The following is a 25,465-nucleotide window of genomic DNA, read 5'->3' on the forward strand; positions in this document are numbered from 1 at the left end:
ACATGTTTCGGTTTGGTTCCAGTCTAGTTTACAGAGAACAAACTCTCAAAAAAAAAGTTGCTCTCTTGCTTTAGAAACTGAACGTTTTGCTCCCGAAGTCAAAATGAATGCCTGATGTTACAGCTGCATGCAGAGCTCTGTGCAGCAGCCTTGAGATCTGGAGGATATCAGAGTACAGCAAGCAAACCAGGTCAGATGATTCAGAGAGACAAGCAGCCACTGCAGCATCTTTCACACTTGAGCATTGTTGTAAAGCAGTAGAACTGAGATTTTAAGATTAAACTCCAGATTACATCAACCAAATGTACACAAAGTACAATACGGTTTTGCAAGCCAGACATGAAAAACAGATTGTAATTTAAAAACTGGCCTCACAAAACATGGATGCATGTCCCTGATATAATAAAAACTCCTGATATTAAACATTTAAAAATGCAGGAACAGGAACCCCAAGCTGATGCCTGTAATTCAAACTCCTATAGGTCAAAATTAATTCAATCTGGAGAGACTCAGACGGAAAAACAGCGATTAAAAAGGTTTATTGACATGCATGAATTTAAAGTTCTTTGGCGCTCGGGCCCCGGCTGAGGACATTGAGCTGTGAATTGCGATCAGCTCGGATGAGCATTCCCGATGTAGGTTAGGAATGTCATCCCCCGGGACCCGACACTGGTGGTGGGGGTCGGTGAAGGATGGGAGCCTGAAGAGTGGAGGTGGAGAAGGGGTGGAGGAGGGTTGAGCGCAGCTGGAAAGCGGAAGATGCCATGGATGGAGGTCCTTATCAACTGGGCCTTGGTCGGTGATTGGACGTGACGTGGCTTGGTCCAGCGTTGATAGGTCGGTGGTGATGAGCGGGACGCGCCGACTGGATGATGCAGGTGGGGCTAAAGAGTCTTCCAGTTTGAATTTGCGCCTAGGCTTCATAACAATTAATTGTACCATTTCTATTTTACACTCTGATACCCTCCATTTAGCTAAACAACTGGTAAAATGTGACTCTTTTAGCCACTTAGATGCTCATAGACATCTGAAAAGTAGTTTTCTGTGAATAGTTATTTGTCCGCTTTCTATTGGTCACTTTTGCAGCAGCAGTGTTTGCAGGTGTGGGCACTAACTAGTTACCTTTACTTGTATTTAGGAGTAGTTTTACTGCACCATACCAATAACTTTTACTTTAATGCTATCTTGATGTACGTCTACTCTTACCTGAGAACAATTTCTTGCAACTGTACCTTTATGCAAGCGCAAAAACACAAAATCTTACCAAGTATTTCTTGTTTTGTTTCTACAGTAAAAATCTAACTTCAAATAAGACAAAACAAACTTTTGTTTTTATCTCTTCAGCAAGATGCAGGAACTTGTTTTAAGTCAATAATTCCCTAATATTAATAAAAAAGTACTATCTCCTCTGGCAGATTATTTTACTTTCAACAATACAATACAAAGTGAAATAATCTGCCAGTACAACTATTACTTTTTCATAAATATTAAAGAATTATTAAAACAAGCTCCTATATCTTGCTAAAAAGTTACTTATAAATTAGTTTTGTCTTATTTCAAGTGTACTAGTTTTGAAGTGTGCAGCCTGACTTTAAAGTTGTGTGCAAATTGCATTAATCTGTTCATCTGTTAAACTTCGCAGCAGCAGCAAAGGAGCACTTGTTGCCTTGCAGCAAGAAAGTTTTCTGCTCTTTGTGTTCTCCTTGTGCAGGAATAGATTATCCAGCATCTTCTCAGTCTAAACACATAACTAATGACTGGTTTCTCCTCAGGTGTGCATACCTGGTTGTTTGTCCTAATGGACTGGTGACCTGTCCAGGGTGAACCATACCCAATAAGAAAGGCACCGGGCACCTTTCCTTCATGGGTTTATTTGCGTTGGTATGTAGCTGAAGCATTCTCATTTTACAACAACATGCAGAGATGGGCTGTGGATAAAAACTGGAACAAACAGAGCAGTTTAGTGGTTTTATCAACAGCTGAATCAAACCAATTTTTCTTGATTTTTCTGCTGATATTACAGAAACCCTGGCCAAGAAAGAAAAAGAATTGCTTTGTGCTGTATTCTGGTGTTCCAGGTTATGTTGATATTGCAGAAAGTTAACTCTTTCATGCATGAATTATGATCCTTTGTGTCAGGGTTTTTTTTGCAATTTTTTAAAAATTTCTTAAGGCAAAAAGGTATGAAAAATTGTTTTGTAAAAAAAATAATTTTTTGTTTTATTTTTTTTTATGTGATCAATTGTAATTTTCTCCAAATACAAAGTGGTTATTTGAAAAATACATCAGAAGTATTGTTCTTTAGGGGTTATCTGATGTCACAATATTTGTTTTACCGTCTACAGTAGAAGGAGGGACAGAGTCGGCTGGCATGCTTTGTTGTCTGTCGGCCATATTGGATTTAACAAAAATAATTTCTTGCATTTGCAGCTGATGGTCAGTAGTTAATAGTGTATTTTATGACTCATTAGTGTCCACTTCAGTGGTCTGTGTGCATTTATAACATAAAAATCCACAAGAAGCACAAGAAAATGTCTTTTAGATAGCTGTCCACTGTAGTGACCACTATGAATGAAAGGGTTAAATACAAGCCTTTCCTTTGTGATGAGTCGGCGCTGGCAGACCTCAACATGGTTTGGTTGTAAGCTGATTCCTATTCAATGCTCTTGAAAAACATAAATTTGGTTTGGCATCGGCTGTTTCTGTTTAGTTTCCTCTGGTTTGTTGATTAAGTAATTAAGTTTTTGCTTTTGTCTTGATCTGTCTCGATCCCTTCCTTCCTCTTTTGCTCCCTGTGATTTTCCTTCTCTTCTTGTTTGTATTTGAAAGCTACAGACTGAAAAGTGTAAATTACATCCTGACACCTTCAGTTAGTCCTCTTCCTACACTCTGTGTTTTTCATAGTCACAAAGCCTCTGAGCTCTTCCTCAGAAAAGAACAAGTAGGTGTTGATAAAAATCTGAGCAATTTTTCTTAGAAAAAACCCACTGCTTTTTCGCTTTGTTTGGTGAGGGTGGATCCATTTACCCTCACTGACATAGTCTGACATTATTATAAAATGGAATATTTTGTGTTATGTGACAAGTTGTTCATTAAAATCTTAATCTCAGTCAGACGAGTCTTTCATATCAGACAAAGAAAATGCAGGTTTCCTACAGAAAACTGTCTTTAATATCTGCACTTGATTATCTGTTCAGATCAGATCCAACCGGATTTATAAATGTCTGTTAGTTTTCTAATCCCCTCAACTCATGTAAGCGTCTTTTCAGTCACACTTAGAACAACATCAGAACACTAACAACTAAGATTTATATATTCTAACATCATTATGTTAAAATAATAATTGTACCTGTCTGAATGCCAAGAATAATCAGTTGTATTTTAATGTATAGGCTTATAAAACAGACAGAATAGAAAACTGACTTACTGATAAAACACTTTTCTAATAGCTGTTACCGTTGACTGACCAGGTAAGGCTAGCTCCACCTAGCTGTTAGCCTGTTGAAGTAGGCTAGCTACACAGGATACATCACCATTGGAGCGTATGTGCTACTGCTTTTGTGAAACAAAATTGAGGCTTAAAGGGAACCTATTATGCAAATTCACTGCGCTGTACAATGGCTTCTGGAAAAAATCAAGTATTTTGTTGTTGACTTACCATCCAGAAACCACTTGCTGCATCTTTGTTGGTTGTGCAGGAGGCTCTACTAATGCTTTTCAAAGATGGACAGTTGTATAATTGTGCATTTGTTTGCAGCCATTTTCATATGGGAGTGTAAACTTTGTGTTGGGGCGTGGCCAGCAGCAGCTCATTTGGATTTAAAGTGACAAGGGCCTAAAACAGGTCAATCTGAAATAGGCAGAACTGAGCAGACTAAAATGTTATTGTCTAAGAATGATTTTGTGGACCAGTCTTCAGGCCTGAACAGAGTGAAGTGAAAGAAGAAACTGCTGTCAGCGCATATTTCACATGTATTGTGTTGCAGAATTCGGTTTCAGCTTCCTCCGTTTCTCGTTGCCAGTCAGTGGGTCCCACCTCACGCAGTTTGAGGTAATCTTCTAGTTCTTACACTTTCCCACAAAGTCTTGCGTCACATCACTATGTCTTGTCTGCCTCTCTCTCGCTCTGTGCGTGTGTGCTTGTGTATTGTGTTGCTTCTATAACAGAAACCACAGTCTGCTGAGAGAGTTCACATCTAACAGAAAATCGAAACAAACTTTATGCTAGCCTCGTGTATACATTAAAACTTGTAACTTAATTATCTGCTATACTGTTAAAATTAATATTTTCTTGAATTTTAACATTTCCTGATGACTTGCTCAACTAACTGTTGCCTAAAGGTGGGTTTATTCTATTATAGATGATATTTTATTGGATATTGATCTCTTCCACTAGAAGTGATAAAAGAAAAGTTCACTCACCTGTTAAGGTTTTATTTATCTCTGTTCTTTACTGGATTATAAGATTGGTCCAATCTAATCTCAAGGCTGCAAAAACACACAACAGATTTCACACTGCACATATTTACACAAAGATGAAACCAAACTAGAAAGTAAACTGTATGTATGTGAAAACTAAGTACACCCCATAATTCAGTAGCAAGTCATTTGAAGTAATCGTTCATGCCGGTCAGACTTGGAGTTTCCCTTCACTCTGCCACCTGCAGCACTGCTTCTTTGCTTTGGTGACCCAGTTTGGCCCGTCTTGTAGCTGTCAGTCAGATTTTTTCAGATTTGTCTTTACAACAGTTCAGTATGCTAGGAGTTCCTGGTCCCCTCTGTGGCTGCGAGGTGCCCAGGTCTTGTGGTTGCACAGCACCTCCCCCCACCATGCCTGAAAGTTGGTGTGAGCAGTTTGTGCTGATCTGCTGCGCTTGCTTTTTGCTAACATGGTGCAGTGCATCATGAACCAACTTCATTCAGATGTAGGCCCAAACACCTAAAACATGTAACCATATTCTCTCTTGTTCTAAACAGCCACACTTATTGAGTCTTTTTTCTAATTGTCCTGATATGAACTTCAACATTTCACACTCTGATCTGGGGGTGAATTTGTTGTGAAAAAAAATGAAGCTCCTTGTGGTCCTACTGCCATCTGCAGAAATACATCACTCCTGGTTAAAAATAACCAGGAGCCAGGAGGAAGTTCTTAGTGCTGTCAATCTGCTCCGGTATGCGCTACTCACTGTCCAAATAGCATGGAAACAACTTACCGTTACATAAAAACTGTTTATCCACCATCATCGATAACTATGCTAACTAGCCTGAGCATCCATGCCATGACTGACAGTACCAAGACCCGCCTCCTCCTGGCTCTGATTGGTTGTTTCTGACCAAGCTGTGTATTTCTGCAGACGGCAGTAGGACTACATGGAGAAAAAAGAGGAATTTGATTTACATGGAGAAAGAAGAGGAATTGGATTTTTTCACTGATTATTTGTCTCATTTTATTCTGTCAAATACATACATTTATTCTGATGAGTAACGATGGCACTTGACAAAATGTAATGCTTCAATTGCTGACTGTGTGTTCTATGACTTTGTTTTTATGATGTAAGACACTTTGAACTGCCTTATTGTTGAAATATGCTGTAGAAATAAACTTGAACTTGAAACTTAATTAAAAAACATATTTGTAAAAGTTACCTACTGCAGCTTTAAACATTTCTACTTGTGAGTAGTGTTTCTGAATGATGAAAATTGCTTGATTCTCAGATCTCAGGAGCACTACTTCGACTTTCGACTGTAGCATGACGTTAACACATTCCTCTTACACAACCAGAATGGCTGCTTTTATAGAGACATTAATGGTGATTAGCTACAAAAGGCCTGTGATTAGCATCAACTGGCTGCTACTTTTATACTTAAATCCTGCAGGAGCTGCAAGGATGTAGGATTCACACACAAACTTAATTTTGGCCTCATTTTTTTGTTTTAGATCTTCATTTTTATTAAGTTTTAATGTGAAAACTCTCATTTTCCATGACTGCTTGAAGAAAATGGGCTATTTATTTTATACAGTGAAGTTATACTGTATGCATGCACACATGTAAAGCTGCTTACTGTTGGTGGGAAAATACAGAACATTCCCTTTTCTGAGAAAAATATATTTTGACATGAGTTTTTTTTATTTTCAACACAGTTCAAGACCTTTCAGTCACTTCCTGTTCCTTTATATTTTGAAATCCTTTATATTCACAAGACCACAGTGTTAAAGTGGTCTTGTGAAACAATTCTTCAGTTTTTCACTCAATTAATGATCTTTGTTTTAGAGGATGTTTTTTAGTGTCCTGTTTCTGAGTCATTAATCAGTGCTATCAAATATTAGAACATGTCACTTTTCATCACCTGTAACATTTCTGAATATTGTAACTTAGCACAAAAAATATTTTACTTAAATGTATAGAGATGCTATTATCAGTTCGAAGTGAAAATCTAAAACCTTTATAAGCAGTGTTCTGTGTCTTTAAACATAGAATACTGGAGAAATTGAGTTGGATTAACACGTTGCAGGCAAAAAACTGCAGCAGAGAAACTGTTTCTGAAGGCGACCTTGATGACTGAAACAGTTAATCATCCATTGAAGGATATTTGAATCCATTTTTATTCAGCTATTTTTGACTCCATTAATAGTTTTTCAGCTTTTGCTTTTCTTTGAACAGATTATTTATAAACCTTTGTCTCTGCTGGTGAATCACTTGTATGGTTGCCTTTAAAAAATTTAAGCTGAAAGAATGACTACAGGAAGACCACTTTAAGATTCAGTTGGACTCCTGGGAAACAAATGATTTCAAGAAGATGACTTGATTATTGACACATACTGTAGCTGATAAGAGGGTCATTGCAGTACCACTATTTCATCATTTCTTTGTGCAGGAATGGACTGCGCTTCCATTACACACTTGTAATGTTACACCTGGATGTAAAGGAGTGACCACCATATTTGACAGCAATATTTGTTCTTCTGTTGGTCTGATTTTATGTTCTGATTTTTGGGTTTACATTAGCTGAAAGCCATAATCATCAGAATGATGACTTTGGACTGGAGGTTGGAATCTCCCACCGGAGCTCACTCACTTACAGTCTGTGATCCTGTGACCTTAATTTTCCAAATAAAAAGTTACATTTAGTTTGAAATGAAAAGAGAACAATCGTGGTTTGCAAATGTTTCCCAAACTCCTAAATGGGCTTTGTTTCAATTTCACAATTGGTCATGACTGCAGTCATCCCTTTATCTAGCAGACTTTTTCCTTCCACTAAACTGTCCGAGAGTGACCTTTTGTGGCTAACTTGCTTTTTGTTGGCCAACTGTCAAGTCAGCAGTTTAGGAAAGTAAAACACACATTCTTCAGGAAAAATAAATTAATTCATCTTGTCATGTTTACGTTGTTAGACAAACTGAATTTTATGTTTTTGCTACAAGACAAAAACAGACAAATACACAAAATGTTTCACTTTTTAACTGAATTTTTAATGCAAATTAACATTTATTTACATAAGTACAATAACATTTCTTTGTTGCTCTAATTCATTTAGATGCACCTGTTTCACTTCGCACCGCCAGGCTGCGCCACTGGGAGCGGCTGGACGCTCTCCCGCACTAACTGTTACTGCTGTGACGTCAGCAAGCCGCAAGTGAACGAAGGAACTAACGGAGGAGAGATCGAGCCCTGACCGGATCTACCGGGAGGCAGCAGAGCTACACAGCGAGTCCCCGCAGCGCGCCCCGGAGGAGCCGAACGGAGGAAACGGTCCGCTGTGCGCCAGCCGCAGGAAGAAGCACCAAGCGATGCGAGCGCAGCCCGCCGCCGCCCAGTAACCAGCCGAACCAGCGCCGAGGAGACCCGAAGGGACGGAGGTTTCCACCGTCAGGAGAACGCCACGAAAACGGACACGAAGCCAGCTGCGGTGGCTCCACCGTGCTCGCTTTCTTTCTTTTGGATCACACCGACAGGATCGCCGATTTAATGCGCTAACGGAGCGTCTGTGCCCGGCTTGAGAGAGAGGGATCTGCCCAGAGAGAACCAGGGGATCGAAGGCAGAGCTCAGAAAAGGTGGAAATATTCACAATTCAAAGGATCTGCAGTCAGATTAGATTTTCCCCCCTCCTCTTTGATATAAACCCGCTGGTCTGGTGCGGTTTCGTTGCGTGGATCCTGGTACCGGTAACGCCATCAAGCTGTGTTCTCTAACCATGGGATGTACGCTGAGCGCAGAGGAGAGGGCGGCTCTGGACCGGAGCAAAGCCATCGAGAAGAACCTGAAGGAGGACGGGCTGACTGCGGCCAAAGATGTCAAACTGCTGCTGCTCGGTAAGGCCGGGGGCCGGGGAGCGGGGCCCGGGGGCCGGGGAGCGGGCCAGCCTGGGCGGCGGAAGGTGTGGCGGTGATGGAGGGAACCAGGGGAGTAAAATTACAGCAGAAACACGACGCCTCAGAGAAAAGGGGAAAAATGAGAATTGAATTCAAGGGCGTCATGAATTGTCATTTTTTCTAAAATACAACCAAATTTTTTTGGGTCACATTTAATAAATGAGGGGGTTTAAATAATGGAAAAGGTGTGGCAGGTGGTAAAATGTTCCAAAAAGCTACAGAGAGGTGAGAGCTGCAGATGAAAAAAATGGCAGGTTGCAGCAGCAGGGTTTGCTCATCATTGATTCCTTTAATTGAGCACAACCTTTGAGGATTTAATCTGTTTGTCAAACTAAGTCACAAGATGGAGAGTGGAGGAAGAAAATGAGGAGAAAAGGTGCTCCCACTTTCTCCATCCTTTTTATCTGCACCCCCTGCTGCTCAGCTCAAGCTCCCATTTCTTTCTCTGTTCCTCCCACTCCCTCCTCTGCCTCCCCTCTGTCTATCACACGCACACACACACCCACCCGCACACACACACTGTTTACACTGATTTCTTCTGTCTTTCTCCCTCAGGGGCTGGAGAGTCAGGGAAAAGCACCATCGTCAAACAAATGAAGTAAGTCCTCCATAATCACGGTCCAGTAACTCTGTAAAGGTTCTCCTCATCCTTCCTCTCCCACTTTGCCTCCTTCTGTTTTTTTTTTTTAACCCGTGAATGTAAAATGTACAGTAGCGTCTTCAGTGAATCTGCAGGTCCATCCGTATCAACCTGCTCAAACTGACCCAGATCCACGGAGCTGTGAGCGGCACATGCTCTGGTGTGGATATGCAGAAATGCAGTTGGTTTGATCGATAAACCCCAGAAAAAGCTCAGTGGGGGGGATCAGCTGCTGGAGGCAGCAGGGTGTTGTCACTGCTGTGCTAAGCCTCCAGTTTTTTTACTACTGCAAACTGGTTTTGCCATTTCAACGGCTGTTTTGTCTTTCTGCAGAGCTTTCTTCCTTTTCCGCTGCCTCTTGTCTTGTCTTGGTGGATGAAATGTTCAGTAAAGCAAACCCAGTGGCGTACAAAAGTATTCATGCCGCATGAATTTTTCCACATTTAATAAATTTGCAACCACAAGCTTTAACAGAGTTTATTGGGACTTATTGGGACATAATAGTAAAGTGGCAGGGAAATGGTTGTGTGCATTTGTATTCAAGTGTTAGATCTAGTGTGTTTCTTGCAGCCAATTGAAAGTAGAGCTGAAAGGATTAATCAGTTTAGTATTTAGTATTTGATTAATTCTTAACTGGAGTATACAGACTCAAAAATGCTATTTTCTGAAAGAGTTACACAATTCAAGCAGTAAAAGAGCCAAAACTGTATCAAAAATGTATATATTTGGCATTAAGATGCAAAAGAGACCTTTCATCTGTAAATATGTTCTATCCTGAATGCCTCAGGTGGGAAAGTTTTAGCTTCATCTGGTTCAAATTCTTTATTTAAAAAAACCCAACAACCTCCGTTTAGACACCTTTTGTTATCCAATTAATAATAATCATAATAATAATAATAATAATAATAATAATAATAATAAAGTCAACAAATCAGCCCTACACTGAATTGATGCTAAGTCCAGTAGAAATGGCCAAGCTATTCACATGTTGATGTTAGAAATAGTTTTTAGCAGCAGATTCATCCTTTGCTACAAATGATCAAATGTAAACTAAAGGAATGCTGTGTTTGCATTTAAGGCTATAAAATGTTAACTTTCTAAAAAGGAATTTAATTGTTTATTTGCATCTCTTAATGTAATTTAAATACTGTATATGAAGGCTTGAATAGTTAAATAAAAAAATCTGCAGAATGTGCCAATTTCTTTTTACCTGATGAATCAGTAGAATAATCAATTACTCTGGTAGTTGTTAGGTTCAGCCCTAATTGCAAGTGTGACTTTCAACAGTGGTGTTGAATTCTTCAACATAGACCCGATTATTTCTAATGTTTTTCATGAGAACAGATTCTCTCCCAAAATTAAGGAAATCGGGGCCAATTTATCAGTTCAAACCCATCAAAAACATCAAAGTCTGTTCCTGTGTTGTGGCAAAATGTGAACAGGTTTATTGTGTGTGAACATATTTATTCAGCACTACAGTAGTTGTTTGTTTCCCAACATGCATGATGTGTTCAGCCTCTGAAGGTTTTCAGATCTTCATTCCAGTGTCACATGCTGCTGGTTTACAGGGCTTGCTGGTGTTGCTAAATTTAAAAAGAAACAGAGGCTTTTGCTTTGTGTTTGAAGCACATCTCTGATGAATAACTGAAAGATTTCAGTGAGCTAAAGAGAAGATGGAGTCCAGAGAGAAAGCTGCCCTGAAGAACTTGTGGATCCAGGTCTCCTGCTCTGAGGTCCTGTGACTTTCCTCCACTTCCTCCTCTGAATGCTGCCTCCTGATTGGTCCGCAGGCGCAGAGGAACAGTTGCTAACCTTCCTGCAGTTTGGTTGCAGTTTAAAAATGTTGCGAATTTTGACAGAGCTGCAGTTTTCATGCTCTGCAGCTTAGAAGAAGAAGGAAGCCCCAGCTTCCCTCCGTGTTTAGCAAACTGATTATCCGGACCGGTTCTGCAGAATAAACCTAAACACATTTGCTGACATGGTGTAAGTTAGCAGAGGAAAATGGTTCAGATGAGGCTTACATGTTGTTTTCTAAAGGAAATGAGATCTAGGTTGATTTAGATTAGTAGTGTCTGATGTATTGCATTATTATAATTGCAGCTTTTCTGCAGCCTCATAGGTGGCGATCATGTGCTGGTCTGTCAAAGGACAGAAGAAGAATCCAACTTCGTCTTTTAGCGGATATAAGTGCAAACCTCTTTGCTCTTTATTTCTTCAGAACCGATGATCTTATTGTTCCTCTTGGTCTGCTTGAGGTTTGATTATAATTTTCTTTCTTAGTTGTTAGGCTCCTTCCTTTAACAAATCAGGAATTTCTGCGTTAAATTTGTCTTTTTCAGATGTTTTTTTTCTAGACATTGTGCCTTATATTTTCCAGGATATATGATGTGCTTTTTTCTCTGATTTCCATTTAATTGACAGATTTTATTCTTTTTAGCCACATAACAACTTGAGTTTAACATTCTATCCTTTTGTATTTAGATTTTTGTTAGACAATGATGGAAAACCTTTAGACAAATCACATTTCACCAAAAGGAATAATTTAGTTTATGTCAGCGAGGGTGATACAATATTATTAATATGTGACATTAGTATATTGCTGAATATTGCAATAGATATATTAACTGAAACAAATATATTAACTTTCTTTTAACTTCCATCATCATGGTACCTAAACTACTTTCTCTAAATTTTAGGATTTAAACAAAAAAAATATTTGCTGATCCAAAAGGGAAACTAAATATTGTTGTAACTGAAATCATCCAAGTATCTTCAAATAGTCGTTTTGAGTAGTGATGTTGTGGGAAGGATTTCCTGTAGCAGTCAGGCTTACAACCAGTCTGAAGAAGCCTCTGACTGAAAACTGATGCTGTATCATGACAAGCTAACAGCTCAGAAATGGAGCTTATGCCAAAAAAAGATGCAAAGTGCTGAAAACAGCCACTGCCAAGTCAGACGCCACCTCCAGTTTGTTGGTTCGTGGAGCATACAGATAACAAAACCAAACTACACTGAGGGTAAATCCGGGGAATTCTTTTCATTCGATGTTATTAAAGTCATAAGAAAGAAATCCAGATCCAATCTGAGTCAGAACAGGTTTGGACTTTTGGGAACTACTTGCTTGGAAATAAAAACCTGTTTCTTTTTCTGGCTGCTCAGGTTTTCTCTGACTGAATCTGTAATAACTGGATTTTTCCTCACTGATCCGGGGTCAGTTCTGATTTAAAATCCAACCCCAGTGCTGCTGGTTTCCTCCTGCAGACACTGAACCTTCATCTGCTTGAGTGGCTTCATTAAAGCTGCCTGGTAATTATGTCTCCTATGGTATCATGATGTACTTAATGATGCTTCTGTTGGGACTCACCTTTGCTACTTAGCAGAGATCTTCCTACATCTGTGACATGTTTTTCCTTTCCCTGTGTTTTCATAGCTATCAGTCCAGTAATCCCATAATAAACCAACGGGGTTTACTGGAGTTTCTGCTAAAAGCCAGATGCACATTTAGCTGCTGAAACAGATGTATCAGATATAAACATAAATACAATAAGTATTATAGAACATGCAAATAACAATGTCAAACTTAAATTGGTGCTTTAGGTTTGTTGTCTTTCAAGGACAGACATAATTTCAAATGAAGTTAGCTCTTCAGTATTAGCTTCTGTTAGTTAGCGTGTTGGTGTAGTGCTTAAGTGTTAGAGGAACTAATGTTTATTTTTGTTTGTTTCTAATGGTTTTTTGACCTTTAACCTCTTGGACACTGTCCAGAGTGTAAACTGTGGGCATCTACTGCAGTGAGACTCCATCTAACAGGCTGATTATATTATTAAGTTTCAAAGCATCAATTCATAACAGCTGGAAATTGAGATAAAAGGAAGTTGGCTGAAAAAACTTGATTAATGGTTTGATTTGTTTTTTTCATTTACTTACGTCTAAATTAAATTTTTTTTCTCTCAACGATATTTAATCATAGGTGCTTGAGAGGGAAGACATTACCATTATTGATGGGGAATTATGCCATTATTCTCAGCACCTTGGCAGTGTGTGTGTGTGTGTGTGTGTGTGTGTGTGTGTGTGGGTGTGTGTGTGCGTGTGTGTGTGTGTGTGAAGAAGCCACCCACGTCAGTGGATTAGATTTAAATTTAACGGTAACATTTAAATTTAACGGCTGTGACACACAGCTGTGTGTCTGATCCCAGTGAGTGGATGTGAGTAGAGCATTACCACCCTACAAAAACCGTGTCCATCAAGTTGGTTTTAGCGGAGTTGATTATGATTTTATGTAATAGATTCTTAAATGCTTTTAGCTGTGAGCTGATGTTGACTCTGTACAGATTCATGTTTAACGAGACGATCCTCTCAGGATCACAGTAGCTTATTAAAGGGCCGTTATTATGTGAAATAAACTTTTTTGAGCTTTACATCATGTTATGATGTTATTCAATCATCAAAAATATTGAATAACATAATCTAAACAACCTAGAGTGTTGTTTAGATTATTTCATGCATATTTGAGAAATCCTTTAATCTCCATGGCAACCATTCAGCTGTGCAAAACGCCTGATTGGACCTAGCTCTGCCTTTGAGACGCAGCTACTCATCAGAGCTGCAGTTTGTAAGCTTCACAGAGAAGCCTTCTGCTACGACTCCCCCACTCAGCTCCTTCAGACTAGCCAGCACCAATTACTACAGAAAATGGATGAATGGATGCTTTAAATGCTGTACAGATCTTGCTTAATAAGACGATTCTCAATAGGAAGAGCTGCCATCATCTCATCACACAGTGACCAACTCTAAAGCTGAACTTCAGAGATGTGGAGGTTTTCTGCAGGTGCATATGGATGATGCGGCTGCGTCTGTGTTTGGACACATGATCTGTCAGAGACGTGATAATTGGACGAGTGACCAAAGGGACCGGGTCATGTGTGAACAGCCAATCTGCAAGCAGGAAACACCATCTGTGTTTGGAGCCTGTGTGTGTTCAGACGTGTTCAATGGCTTTCTCACCACCAAGCTGCCAAACTGACCTCTCCAGCAGCGATCAGTGTGTGTGCGTGTGTGTGTGTGTGTGTGTGCTGAGGAGACTAGATTAATAAGAGCAAACGAGCAGAAGTGAGGAAGCCATTTTCAGGTGCAGCCACGACGATTGGAAGAAATGCTAGTTTTTGCAGTTCTTTCTAATTCTGGTCTGAAATGTTTATATTGTAACTTTAAATCCCGAGCTGCAGGGGCTGGCTCTGTCTGATGAAACTCCAGACACTGGAGGAAGAGCATCAGGAAATACAGAGATGAATTATTCCTGCTTCACTTGTCCAGAAGATTTAAGGATTTCTTTGAAAGTCTGCCTCATTAGCTGGCAGGATTGATCACAATATAAAACTCAATTTGGTCTTAAAAAATATTTAATTCTTCTGATAGGCATCATATATTTGGAATGCACTAAATAAAGAAAATAATTGACAATAGTTATATTAATACAGTTAATTCATTCATAAATTAAAAAATGTAAGTGTTAAACGTAAAAAAAAAAAGATCAAGGGCACCATTTTGTTAATTTTTAGGATTTTTGTTCCCCCAAACTGTTCCCAGCTCTATACGGACGCTTGGTTCAGACAACAAGATCTTGTAATTGAACACTATTACCACGGCAACTGTTTTGATGAGTGAGTCTCTGAAGATTTGAATACAGGTGAGCCAAATTATCCTTATAGATTAAAGCCAGAGCCAGACTGGGTGTAGATGCTGAACTGTAACATTACAAATAGAAGTGGTTCTAATACTGAGTCCTGAGGGACACCATTAGTAATGAGTTTTTGTTTTCTTTATATGAAAATACTTAAAAAGCAGAATTGGCTGTCCATACGTACACATGCTGTTCCCTTTATCTTTAATTGTATTACTTTTGAAGTTTATGTATTTATAGTTGACGATGAACCAGGGTTTGATTCTGACATTAAGAGACTTGGAAGTGAAACCATCTGCCTGCACGCGCTGTTTTCACAAGAACGATCATTATCACACTAGTCAACCAGAAAACCCAATACTGTCGAGTCTCTGTTTCAGCATTGTGTGCAGCGTCAAATGCTTTCAACAAATCAGTGAAAAGAGCTGCAACACATTGGCTTTTGCTCAGTGCTTCAGTGATGTCAGTCAGTTTAGTTTCCACACCACGACCCTCTTGATTTTGGCGGCAGACTAGATTTCGAAACAGCCAAACGTGTTTTTTTTGTAACCACATGAAAAGAGGCGTCTTCCAGCCAGCAGAGCACAGCAGCAAACTGGGCAGGGCAGCTCTGTGTTTCTCTGTTTCACACAGACACAGAAACTTTATCCCCCACTACTTTGTTAGTGTCTTATTTAAAGAACTTTACACTTTAGGACTATATGTTTTAGTGGTTTTGATACCAGAACAATTTTTTAAATTTGGTAAATCTCGATATTAGTAAGTGGACCTAGCCTAGTTAAACTGGTGCTAAGTAGTTTAAAATGTTTTTCTGGTGTTGGGGATCAGACCTTGGAGAAAATAACAGTTGGAAATCTTTTTTAAAAAAATGTAAGTTGTTCTAAGTTGTTAGAAGAGAACAAAACGATCTCCTGTAACAGTCAGTCCTGCAACGAATCAGAAGCGGCCTCTGACTGAAGACTTTCTGTGTGGTTTGAAAGCTTCCATGAAGCCTCATTTCCAACTACGTTTTTGATTTGGAGTCATAGTTCAGGTATTATTTTAGCTTTTCAGATGTTAATCAGCTGCTCCCAGTTGGAAACAGTACCTTGTTGGCACGGTTACAAATCATAGTCACTGTCCAAAAGTAAAATGCATGAAATCCTTTAGCTGCATAGCCTCCAAAACCAGAGGAAGTCATTGTCCTAACACGCAAAGCTTCAACCAAAAAAGGAAAGTCTAAAAATCTCCAATATACTGCCAACAATTATGGAGTTAAGATTGAAAAAACAATTTGGCAAATATAATGGCTAAAACTCAGCAATATGAAGAAGAGTTGATAATAAGGTTATGTTTATATGGAAGCTGATTCTTATTTGCAGCTGTTTTGATCAGTGACATCACAGATAAACTGTTTATTTCGGCTGCTGGAGGGAACTCAGACTGAACATTTGAAGCTGAATGGACGACCATCAAATGTCACCAGATGTTTCGAGCGGCAATTTTGGTAAATGTCACAAAGCAGCTGTTTGGTCCTGAATTTATATTTTTTAAAAAAAATGTAGTTGCAAAAGTCAAAGGGTCGGGCTGATGGCTGCAAAAGAGAGATGCATGGAAAAACATAATTGAATTAGTGGAGCTAATGTCATTACCAAGCCCTTATGAAGAGCACCACCCATACATTTAACTGAATTCACTTAATTCTTTGGATGCTGGCTGGTGAAAACATGAAATGATTGTCAGTCTGCAGAGTTCATGAGATGTTCATGAAAAGGCATCACCTCATTTCGTACATCTTCTTGTTCTTTTTCCTCTTTGGTTTCTTCTGGTCGTCACAAGAGTCATCCATGACCTCTTTTTCTGTTTATTAAAACCCAAAGGCAGCTCCTCTTTCAATCATTAACTGTCTTCAACCCACATAAAGCAATATAAACAGAGGATGTCATACCATAAACACAGTTTATAGTCCTGGAATGGCTGCAGTAGGGGATGTGTCCTCTCCAGCTAATGACTTCTAAATGCTTGGATTGTTGGGAACATTTCAACTAAATATGCACCAGTATTTGTTTACTGGAAAAAAAAAAATCGGAAGTTGTCCCAGCAGAAATCTGTCAATCATTTACATCCTTGTAGCCGATGGTAGGTAATGAGTAGGATTATTATTTTTCATTTGTTTATTGAGGTTGGGATTCCAATAAATGTGCATGAAAAGCCCCAAATTCGGAGTATTGCAAACTTGTTTTGGCTTTTTAATGCATGTTAGCTTTCAGAACTGCTTTCATTTGTCATAAAAAGATTCAAGAAGGAGTGCGGAACATTCCTCTAAAGGTTTTGGTCCATTTGGACAAAGTTGTTGCAGATTTGTCAGCTGCACATATGTGGACTTCCTGTTTCCCTACATTACAAAGGCGCTCTGTTGGACTGAGATCTGACTGCAGAGGGACTCATTTTTATAAAAGTTTTAAGATGTCTGCTTTGTGACATGGTGCATTGTCCTGCTGGAAGTAGCCATTAAAAGATCAGCACCCAAAGGATGGACATTGTCGACTTCTTTGGTTTTGATCAATAATTATAATAATAATAATTGATCTCCCATACCATTACACAGACACCACCAGCCTGAAACAGTAAAATATGTTTCAGACAGCAACAGTTTTCATCTAAAACATATCAGACACATACACACACCAAACATTTGCTTTTGAGGGAAATTGTTCCAAGTCTTTTCTGCTCAAAGAAACTAATGTTAGTGCTAAAACTTTCTCAGCTTATGAAGAGTCATGGAGACATTGGAACCTCAAAACATTGTCCTGAGCCGTATGCAACGAAATTTCGTTCTGTATACACCCTGTGCATGCAAAATGATAATAAAGTCAGTCTAAGTCTAAGTCTAACTTTGACATGGCTGTTGCAGGCTATAGTTCAGTTTGAACAGAGTTTAAAGGACTTTGTTTAAAGGAGATGGAATTTGTAAAACTGATGTTACTTGGAGTGTATGAATTATTTCAGAGGAAGCCTGAGACTTCTCCAGGCTGATTAAAGACAGCTGCTTAATAAACTCACTTAATAATAAAGTTAACCAGCAGTGACGTACATTCATCTAATTATTTTGATTAGACTTTCTCAGCAGTGAAAACCACAAACCTTTGCCCCATCTTGCCTTATGATCTAAGTAAAGATGTCAAATTAAGCCCCTTTTTCTTTTTTCTGCGTCTTTCTCTCTCCGTGTGTTTGGGCCTCGCTGACATGATTGGAGGCGATCGGCCGAAGGGAGAACAAACGCTGTCCGTCCCTCGCGGCTGCGCAGCTTCCCACAGGCTGTTCCCACCGTGTGTGTGCGGCTTTTCTCCCTACAGCAGGAGATAATTAGGTTTAAGCCTCGGAACAGGAGAATAAAACGAGGGAAGGAGGGGGAACATGGAGGAGAAAAAGGTGGTGGTTTTCATGCTGAGTGGCAAAGGGGGCGGATATAGCTGGAGGGAGAGAAAGGGAGAATTTAATGAAAGAAAATAAATGTTTAGAGCACAGAGGTGGATTAAAACAAGTAAAGTTCTGCTGTATTATTCTCTCCTCGAAGTTTGGAGTAGCGACAGATGCAGGGATGAAGACAGAGGAGTGATATGATCGTAAAAAGGGGGAGAGTAGGACAGGAAAATTGATTTTTTTTTCTTTCAGATTCTGGTGAAGTGATGTGGAAGTGTGAAAGAGGCTGGCAGGGGGGGAAAAAAGAGGAACTAGAGACGTTCTGAGCTAAGAGAGGCCGGCGGGTGAAAGAACATGTTCTCACTTATTAAGCAAGCTGGAGAAGGTGCCAAAGAGGGCTGATAGGACCGGGAGCAAAGGGCGCTCTGCTCCTGGACTCCAGACTGGAATCGGCGATAATTATTAGCCTCCTTTTCCAGAGATGAGTCAGAAAACAGAGGGAGTGCTTGTGTTGGGCACTAATTCAGAACAGGCAATTTACTGGATTGCCTGTTCTGAGTCACTCTATCAACCTTATCCTTGTAAATCATTGGCTAAAGGTATCTATTAATCTGCTCAGTATTGCAGTGATGTGATTGGCTGCCCTGTTTAGATTTAAAAAAACAACTTAATTCTGGCAAATTTTTTTGACTTAGACTTTATGTGGTTGCTTTTTTTCCTTTTTAACTGTATGATTTTGGGACAATTTTTTTTCCATGTGTGACTGGAGAAAATTCTGATTCATCCACTTGTTGATATAATAAACACACTTCCTCAGTGACTGTAATGGACTGTGGGCATGTGGTGATATGGTAATATAAAGCTGTCTGTCATCAGTATAAATATTCTAAAAGAGACCAATAATAAGCCATGATGAAACTTGAGAGGTGGGGGCTTTGAAAGGAACAAAGAGTGACCCGAAACTGGAGCCCCGAGGAGCCTCACATGTGATTTCTTTTTTGTAGTGATACGGAAATATAAAGTTGCGTGTCGTCAATATAAGTATTCTCAAAGAGACTAGTAATCTGCTATGATCAGACTTGAGAGGTGAGGTTTGTAATGAATAAAAAGTGATTAGAGACCAGAGCCCTGAGGCTCACATGTGATTTTTGTTCAATCAGGTTTATACATAGCCAAATAACACAAAGTAGTTCTTGTCAACCAAAAGACTTTGAACTAATGAAGTAAAGTACAATGTACATTGACACCAAAGCTTGTTATTTTAAAACTCACCGATTATAGATAATTAATTCCTCATACTGGAAAAATACACTTAGTATTTTACTGTGGTGAGCTTGACGGAGGGGACAGAGACTCCTGAGAACGTTTTTACTGGGACCTGAGCTGCATGAATATTATATCTACTGTTCCTCTGTCCACTCTGTTTCATTTTTTAGTCTGTTTTCACTGTAAACCATCTCTGGCTCTGTTTGTGTCTGCTCAGCACGATGCCTGTGTGTGTGGTCTGTGCTCTAATCAGTGCTTCTTATGAAAAACAAAGCTCCTTTGTTGCACCAACGTGTGGTAGGTTGGTGTGTATGTACGCCATTACACACTTTTGGGAGTGTGTGTGCTCCGTCTTCTCTCTGTGCTTCTGTTCATGTGTTGGTGTGACTGTGAGTGTTTATTTCTGTGTCAGACCTATTTGGCAGATTTGATGTTGGTTCAGAGAGCTGAAAGACAAAGGAATCCTTTTACTGTGACCCAACTCAGCTGATCTGATCTGAAGTCAGCTGACGGTGGCTGTGGCTCGGTTTGTAGCTGCAGGAAGGGAGGTTTGGATCACACCTCAGTCAGAACAGAAGTACCAGTACATTTAAGCTGTACTGTGCATTAGGCAGTCTTAAAGGCACTTTATGTTCAGTTGCATGACGGAGACTGGATTTCTTGATATTTCTTTAAAAAATGTATGGCCTGGTATTTGCAGGGGTCTGAACCACAGTCGAACACGATTAGCTAAAATCTTTGAGTACTTGGTCTCCCTTCAAAAAAAATGTATGTACAACGACAGCCAATTTTAAATGTCATATTTTCATTAGCTGTAAGTGGAAAATGATACAAAAAGTTAACAAAAAAATGTAATAAAAAGTTACAAGCCATTGAGGAATGTACAAACATACAAAAGCTTTTGTCCTGTTACAACCAGAAGCATCAATATATTTTTTGAAGATTTTATGTGATAGACTAACACAAACTAGTTTTTTTTTTTTTTTATGTTTTCTAGATAAAAACATGAGAAGTGTGGTGTGCATTTGGATAAATCCCCCTTCACCCTAGAGCTCCAAATTAAAATCCAGTTTGCCTTCAGAAGTAACTTAATTTGCACATTGACTCCACCTGTGGACGGACAAAAATGTATCTGCAAAGCTGGTAGAGATATCTAAAGAGACTTGCAGCTGCAATTGCAAGGAAAACTGATTGTACACTGCTAAAAACAATTGCATGCCACACTTTTGTGATTTTTATGTTAAAACAATTTGAAAACCATATTTTCCCCCCTCTTTACAGTTGTGCCGTACTTTATGTTGGTAATTCCCTGATTGATGGACATTTTTCCCTTTATTGTGATTGGGAGGAATAATTGACTTAAAATACACTCCTATATCTTGTTGAACAGTTACTTGTAAGTTAGTTTTGTCTTAAATATTTGCAGCAGAAACTAGAGAGGAACACTTGGTGAGGCTCTCTGTTTTGTGGTGTAAACGAGTGATTCAGTGAGTTTTTAAGAGCCTGGGTTGGTTAAAGCAATTAAAATCTTTCTCTTGAGAATTTTTCCTCTGGTTTTGAAAAATAAAAGCTTGGGCAGGAACCACTGCAAGGTTTACTGCAGGTTGGGCACAGCAGCTTTAGAAGACCAGGATGTGCCTTTATTATGAAGATCAGATTCATCCTGATTAGAGATTTTCTAAGAATCCAAACAAAAGACGGGGAATAATTTCAATAAATTTCTTGTTTTATAGTGATTCTAAAGCGATCGCTGGAATGTCGTGTCTAAAGACTGGTTTCTGCTCATTTCCTTCCAAGTAATTTATTAATATTGAATCATGAGAGGACAGGAAATGTGAATAATTAAATTTTGACATTAGCTCTGAGGTGATCTGATTAAAGCTGTGTCCCTGTTTTTCCCCTCCCTCCGTCTCATTACCCCAATCACTCCCCATCTGGATAGCCGATCTTCGAGTCATTCAAAGCACCTCCAACAAAGCACATGATGCTGGCTGTAATGCTGATCATATCAACATTTCCTGGAGCAGCCACTTCCTGTAATTTTACTGACTATTGAAAATGCAGAAGTGTTCCTTTATGTCACCGTCACTGTTTGGTAATCACTCAGTAAAAACCTCCAGAGGGCATTCTCCTTTCAGTCCGATCGGATTTTTCTTGGCTGACATATTTACGCTGCGTGTTTCTTTGTAGCGTTCTGCCAGCAGAAACTGCAGGACATTTGTTTGTTTGCAGGACTTCAGAAATAATAGGATCTGTGTGGAGCATATGATGCGAAAACTGTTAGAGGGATATTAAAAAGCACAGTTAGAATCGGATATTTGAGATAAAGCCAAACTATGCAGTGTGCAGCTGGCAGATAAACTGAATTTGCTGCAGACACTTCCCTTTCTTTCTTTGCATTCAGTATGCAGACTCCAGCATAGCTTGGTTTTTATGATTTTTTAGAAAGGCTCCTGCTTCTAATTAATTTTTAATATACATGTAAAAATGTTCTGAATTTCTGCACAGACCCAGCCTTTTTTTTTGCCTGATTTTATCGGATCATGCTGTGTGAATAAAGTCGGGATTTGATTTGAGCAAAGCAAATTCCCCTAACCTGCTTTGATAGGGAATCTGAGTGAACACATAATAGGACAGAGTCTCCTTTAAGTCTCATCTCTGCTGCCTTGGAAGAGAAACAGAAAAAAGATGCAGATAAAGTCAGATTTGTTGGTATCTTGGATGTTTAGGGTACAGCAAGAATTTAGGAGGAATGTTTTCTAAAGGCTGCAGAAAGCAGAACAAAAGCTGGCAAAATGAGGCCATATTCATTCAGCACATACTAATAATGCTTATTTTAAGTTTTTTCATTGTAAATATATTAACAGGGCCACACTACACGGTGGAACAGTTTTTACCTCACAGAACATTCTGGACTTGAGTATCATCCGGGACATTTCTGTGTAGTTTGCATGTTCTCCATGTCCATGCATTGGTCTGCAGCTTCCTCCTATACAGCCCACATGCTAACACGTTAGCCTTAGTGGCTACTCTGAAAGGATTCACTTATTCCTCACTTATTCCTGGATTTTTTTTAACCGTTAAAGAAAAGTCTGATTATTCATTAAAAATTCATCTATTTGCAGGTTTTTTCGTACATCATATCTAAAATTAGGGGTGATATTATACTAGGATTTGATATCAGTCAGTATTAATAATTATTGATTAAATTTTGGTTTTAAATACCTGACTTCATGCCATGGTCTTTTCTGTTTTATCCAGTTTTCTCTTCATCTGTTGTACTCATTTTCTCCTTTCACTCCACAGTGTTGTTTTTTACTTTTTATGAGCCGCGGTGGGGAAACCTTAACTACTGCTGCACAAGTTAGTCAACAGGTTGTTGCTAGGTAACCAGCGAGTGAGTGAGTTGCTAGGTAACCAAAGAGCCATTGAGTTAATTGATACCACCACCAACCTTGCTTAGATGGCTGTGAGTGTTTGAGTAGCTAAAGTCTTTCCTCTGCCTACATCCCCCAGAATGCTGTGCGGTGTTCGGAGTTCAGTCCATACCTACTTTTTGCACCACTTTCAGCAAATTGCAACCTGTGTTTTCTCTGATTCTTTTTCAGTATCATCCATCGGATACCTTCTTTAGAAGAAAAACTTTTAAAACAAGACAGTTTTATAAATGTTTACAATCGATTCACTCACCTTTTCTGATTTACCTGACGGGAGCGTTAGAGAAAGAGTCTCAGAGGAGATTCTTGATGCCTATTGGGAGGAGAGAACTTGACTATTAACTTCTAAAAAATATGCTTAAAATTAAAGGTCATTGTTTTATTTAGTGCAATGCTCTCTACAGACCCTATTGTTGAAAAAAGAAAAGAACAGAAATTCATTTATTATCCCTCATTGGGGAAATTCTGGTGCCATAAAGTGACAGGCAACCAAAGCAAGTAGGTTCACTCAAAGATATATAAGACCATATAAAATATGCATCGAAATACAAACTATAGATACATCAGCAGTTTGATAAGTTAGTGTAGTTTCCCTCTGCACACAGTGAGGACAGAAAGTCTTTTAAAAGTCCAGCCATGTTATACTTGGTCTTCTTCCCTGACTTACTTTCACTGGATTCTGCTGAAACACAGAATCTTCCCATGTATGTCTAGTTTCTAATGCAAATATCTTAGGATACTTGAAATAAGACAAAACTAACTTATAAGTAACTTTTCAGCAAGATATAGAAACTAGTTCAGCAGTTCCTTAATATTGATTTAAAAACAAAGTAATAGTTCCACTGGCAGTTTATTTTACTTGTAACATTGTTATAAGTGAAATAAATGACTTAAAGGAATTTACTTTATCTTGCTGGAAAGTTACTTGCAAGCTTATTTTGTCTAATTTTAATTATATTAAAACATTTGTAATAGAAACTACACAAAAAACACTTGGTAAGATTTTTTGCTTTTCTGTCAAGACGTTGCCTTTATGGATGATAAAAAAACAATTTTTTTTTAAAAATAAGCACCATGACTAATTACAGTTTTAACAGTAACTTTAGTTTTGCTAACTATATAAATTCTGTAATACTAGGATGGTAAACATTAAAGTCATTAAGAGCTTATAGAAGATTCATGTCAACATTTTCCAATCCTCCAGCTCAGATCATTATATCCTCCTCCCCTACTTCTTCAAGGATGAAAAATGAAGTGGAACAGGAGGAGAGGAGTTAAAAAAGCGGAAATAATTAGGACCGAGGAGTTGGGAAGGTTGAAAGACAATAGTACCGCGAGGAAAGGGAACTGACACAGAGGGAAACAGAGTGCAGTGTTGAAATCTTCACAGAGAGGAAGAGGAGGATGCATGACGGAGGGATGAAAGGCGAGTTGGCAGAGGAGAGAGGCAGATAGAGATACCAGGTGACAGAGGAACAGAAAGATGATGGCAGACGGATTTAATGAGGTCTCCCTAGATGTAATCCTGAGCTGTAATTATTCTGCTCTGCTGTCTGCCTGGCTTTACATGCAAGCATGTGCAGCTTCTAACAGCCCTGCTGAAGCAGCCGCAGCAGATTGGCTCCCCTGGCTCTTCATCAGCAGATGACCAAAGCTGGAGCCAGAGGACTCCTCCCTGTCAGAGCCGCAAGATATGAGACTCCTGTGTGCGCTGCCACCTGGGGAACGCTAGCCTCGCTACATACGACACACGGCAGCCATATTTAGGTTAAAGCATGTGAGAGGTGAACAAAACTGTTACCTACACACCGACTTACTCTTTACATTTGTACAGTTTCACAGATATTTATATGCTTTTTATCTGTTGCTGCATAAAAATCTGAGCTTTGTGTCACAGATTTCAATATTAGAATCAATTATTGAGAATGATGGTGATAAACAGTCTAAACAGTTTGAACTGGATCAGCTGCAAATGGATCACTTTTAACACAGTTAACATAGTTAAAAGTGTTAAAAGAGCTGGAGAGTATTGCTGAAAAACGTATCAAAACATAAGGGTTTCATATTAGTTGATATCGATAATTAATGATTAGTTTTTTGTTTTAAATATCTGAAAAACTCCCAAACTGGCAGGAGGAACCTTTCCTGTTTTATCCTTAGTTTTACTGCATGTTTATGTTTATTATTTTTAAGCAGTTATGAGACACTGTGGCAAAACTTTAAACTGCTGCTGCGCATGTTACTCAACAGGTTGTTGCTGGGTAACCAAAGAGTGAGTGAGTTGCTAGGTAACCAAAGAGTGAGTGAGTTGCTAGGTAACCAAAGAGTGAGTGAGTTGCTAGGTAACCAAATAGTTTGTGAGTTGCTAGGTAACCAAAGAGTGGGTGAGTTAGTTGATCCCACTAATATATATTATAGGTTGAGGAGCTAAAGTCTTTCATCTGCCTAAATTCCCCAGAATGCTGTGCTGTTCTGGATCTGACTTATAGACAGTTATATATTGATATTGATCATACATGTTGTTATTGATTTTTTTTTTTATCCAGCACTGACGGAGTTTATTTGGTGTAGAATTAACTCTTCATCAGTCTTAATGAGAATTAAGACAACAAATGAAACATCTGTAGGTTCAAACCAAAGAGCTGAACCAACAGAAGGTGACATTTTC

The 25,465-nt window shown here is 39.0% G+C and overlaps 1 protein-coding gene across 2 annotated transcripts in view; it reads left to right on the forward strand.

Annotated features, from left to right (window-relative positions):
• Positions 1 to 7,631: 7,631 nt before the first annotated feature.
• The window catches only part of LOC116730937 (guanine nucleotide-binding protein G(o) subunit alpha), a 109,559-nt gene continuing 91,725 nt past the window's right edge, over positions 7,632 to 25,465 (forward strand). Inside the window, exons 1-2 of one of the 2 annotated variants that reach the window (XM_032580520.1) lie at positions 7,632 to 8,312; positions 8,928 to 8,970. In XM_032580520.1, coding sequence (XP_032436411.1) covers positions 8,195 to 8,312; positions 8,928 to 8,970 — 161 coding nt within the window. In that variant the 5' untranslated portion in view covers positions 7,632 to 8,194. The remainder of the gene's footprint in view (positions 8,313 to 8,927; positions 8,971 to 25,465) is intronic. The other variant, XM_032580512.1, reaches the window with a different exon arrangement.

This window comes from Xiphophorus hellerii, chromosome 2 (assembly GCF_003331165.1).
Source record: "Xiphophorus hellerii strain 12219 chromosome 2, Xiphophorus_hellerii-4.1, whole genome shotgun sequence".
Lineage (NCBI taxonomy): Eukaryota > Metazoa > Chordata > Actinopteri > Cyprinodontiformes > Poeciliidae > Xiphophorus > Xiphophorus hellerii.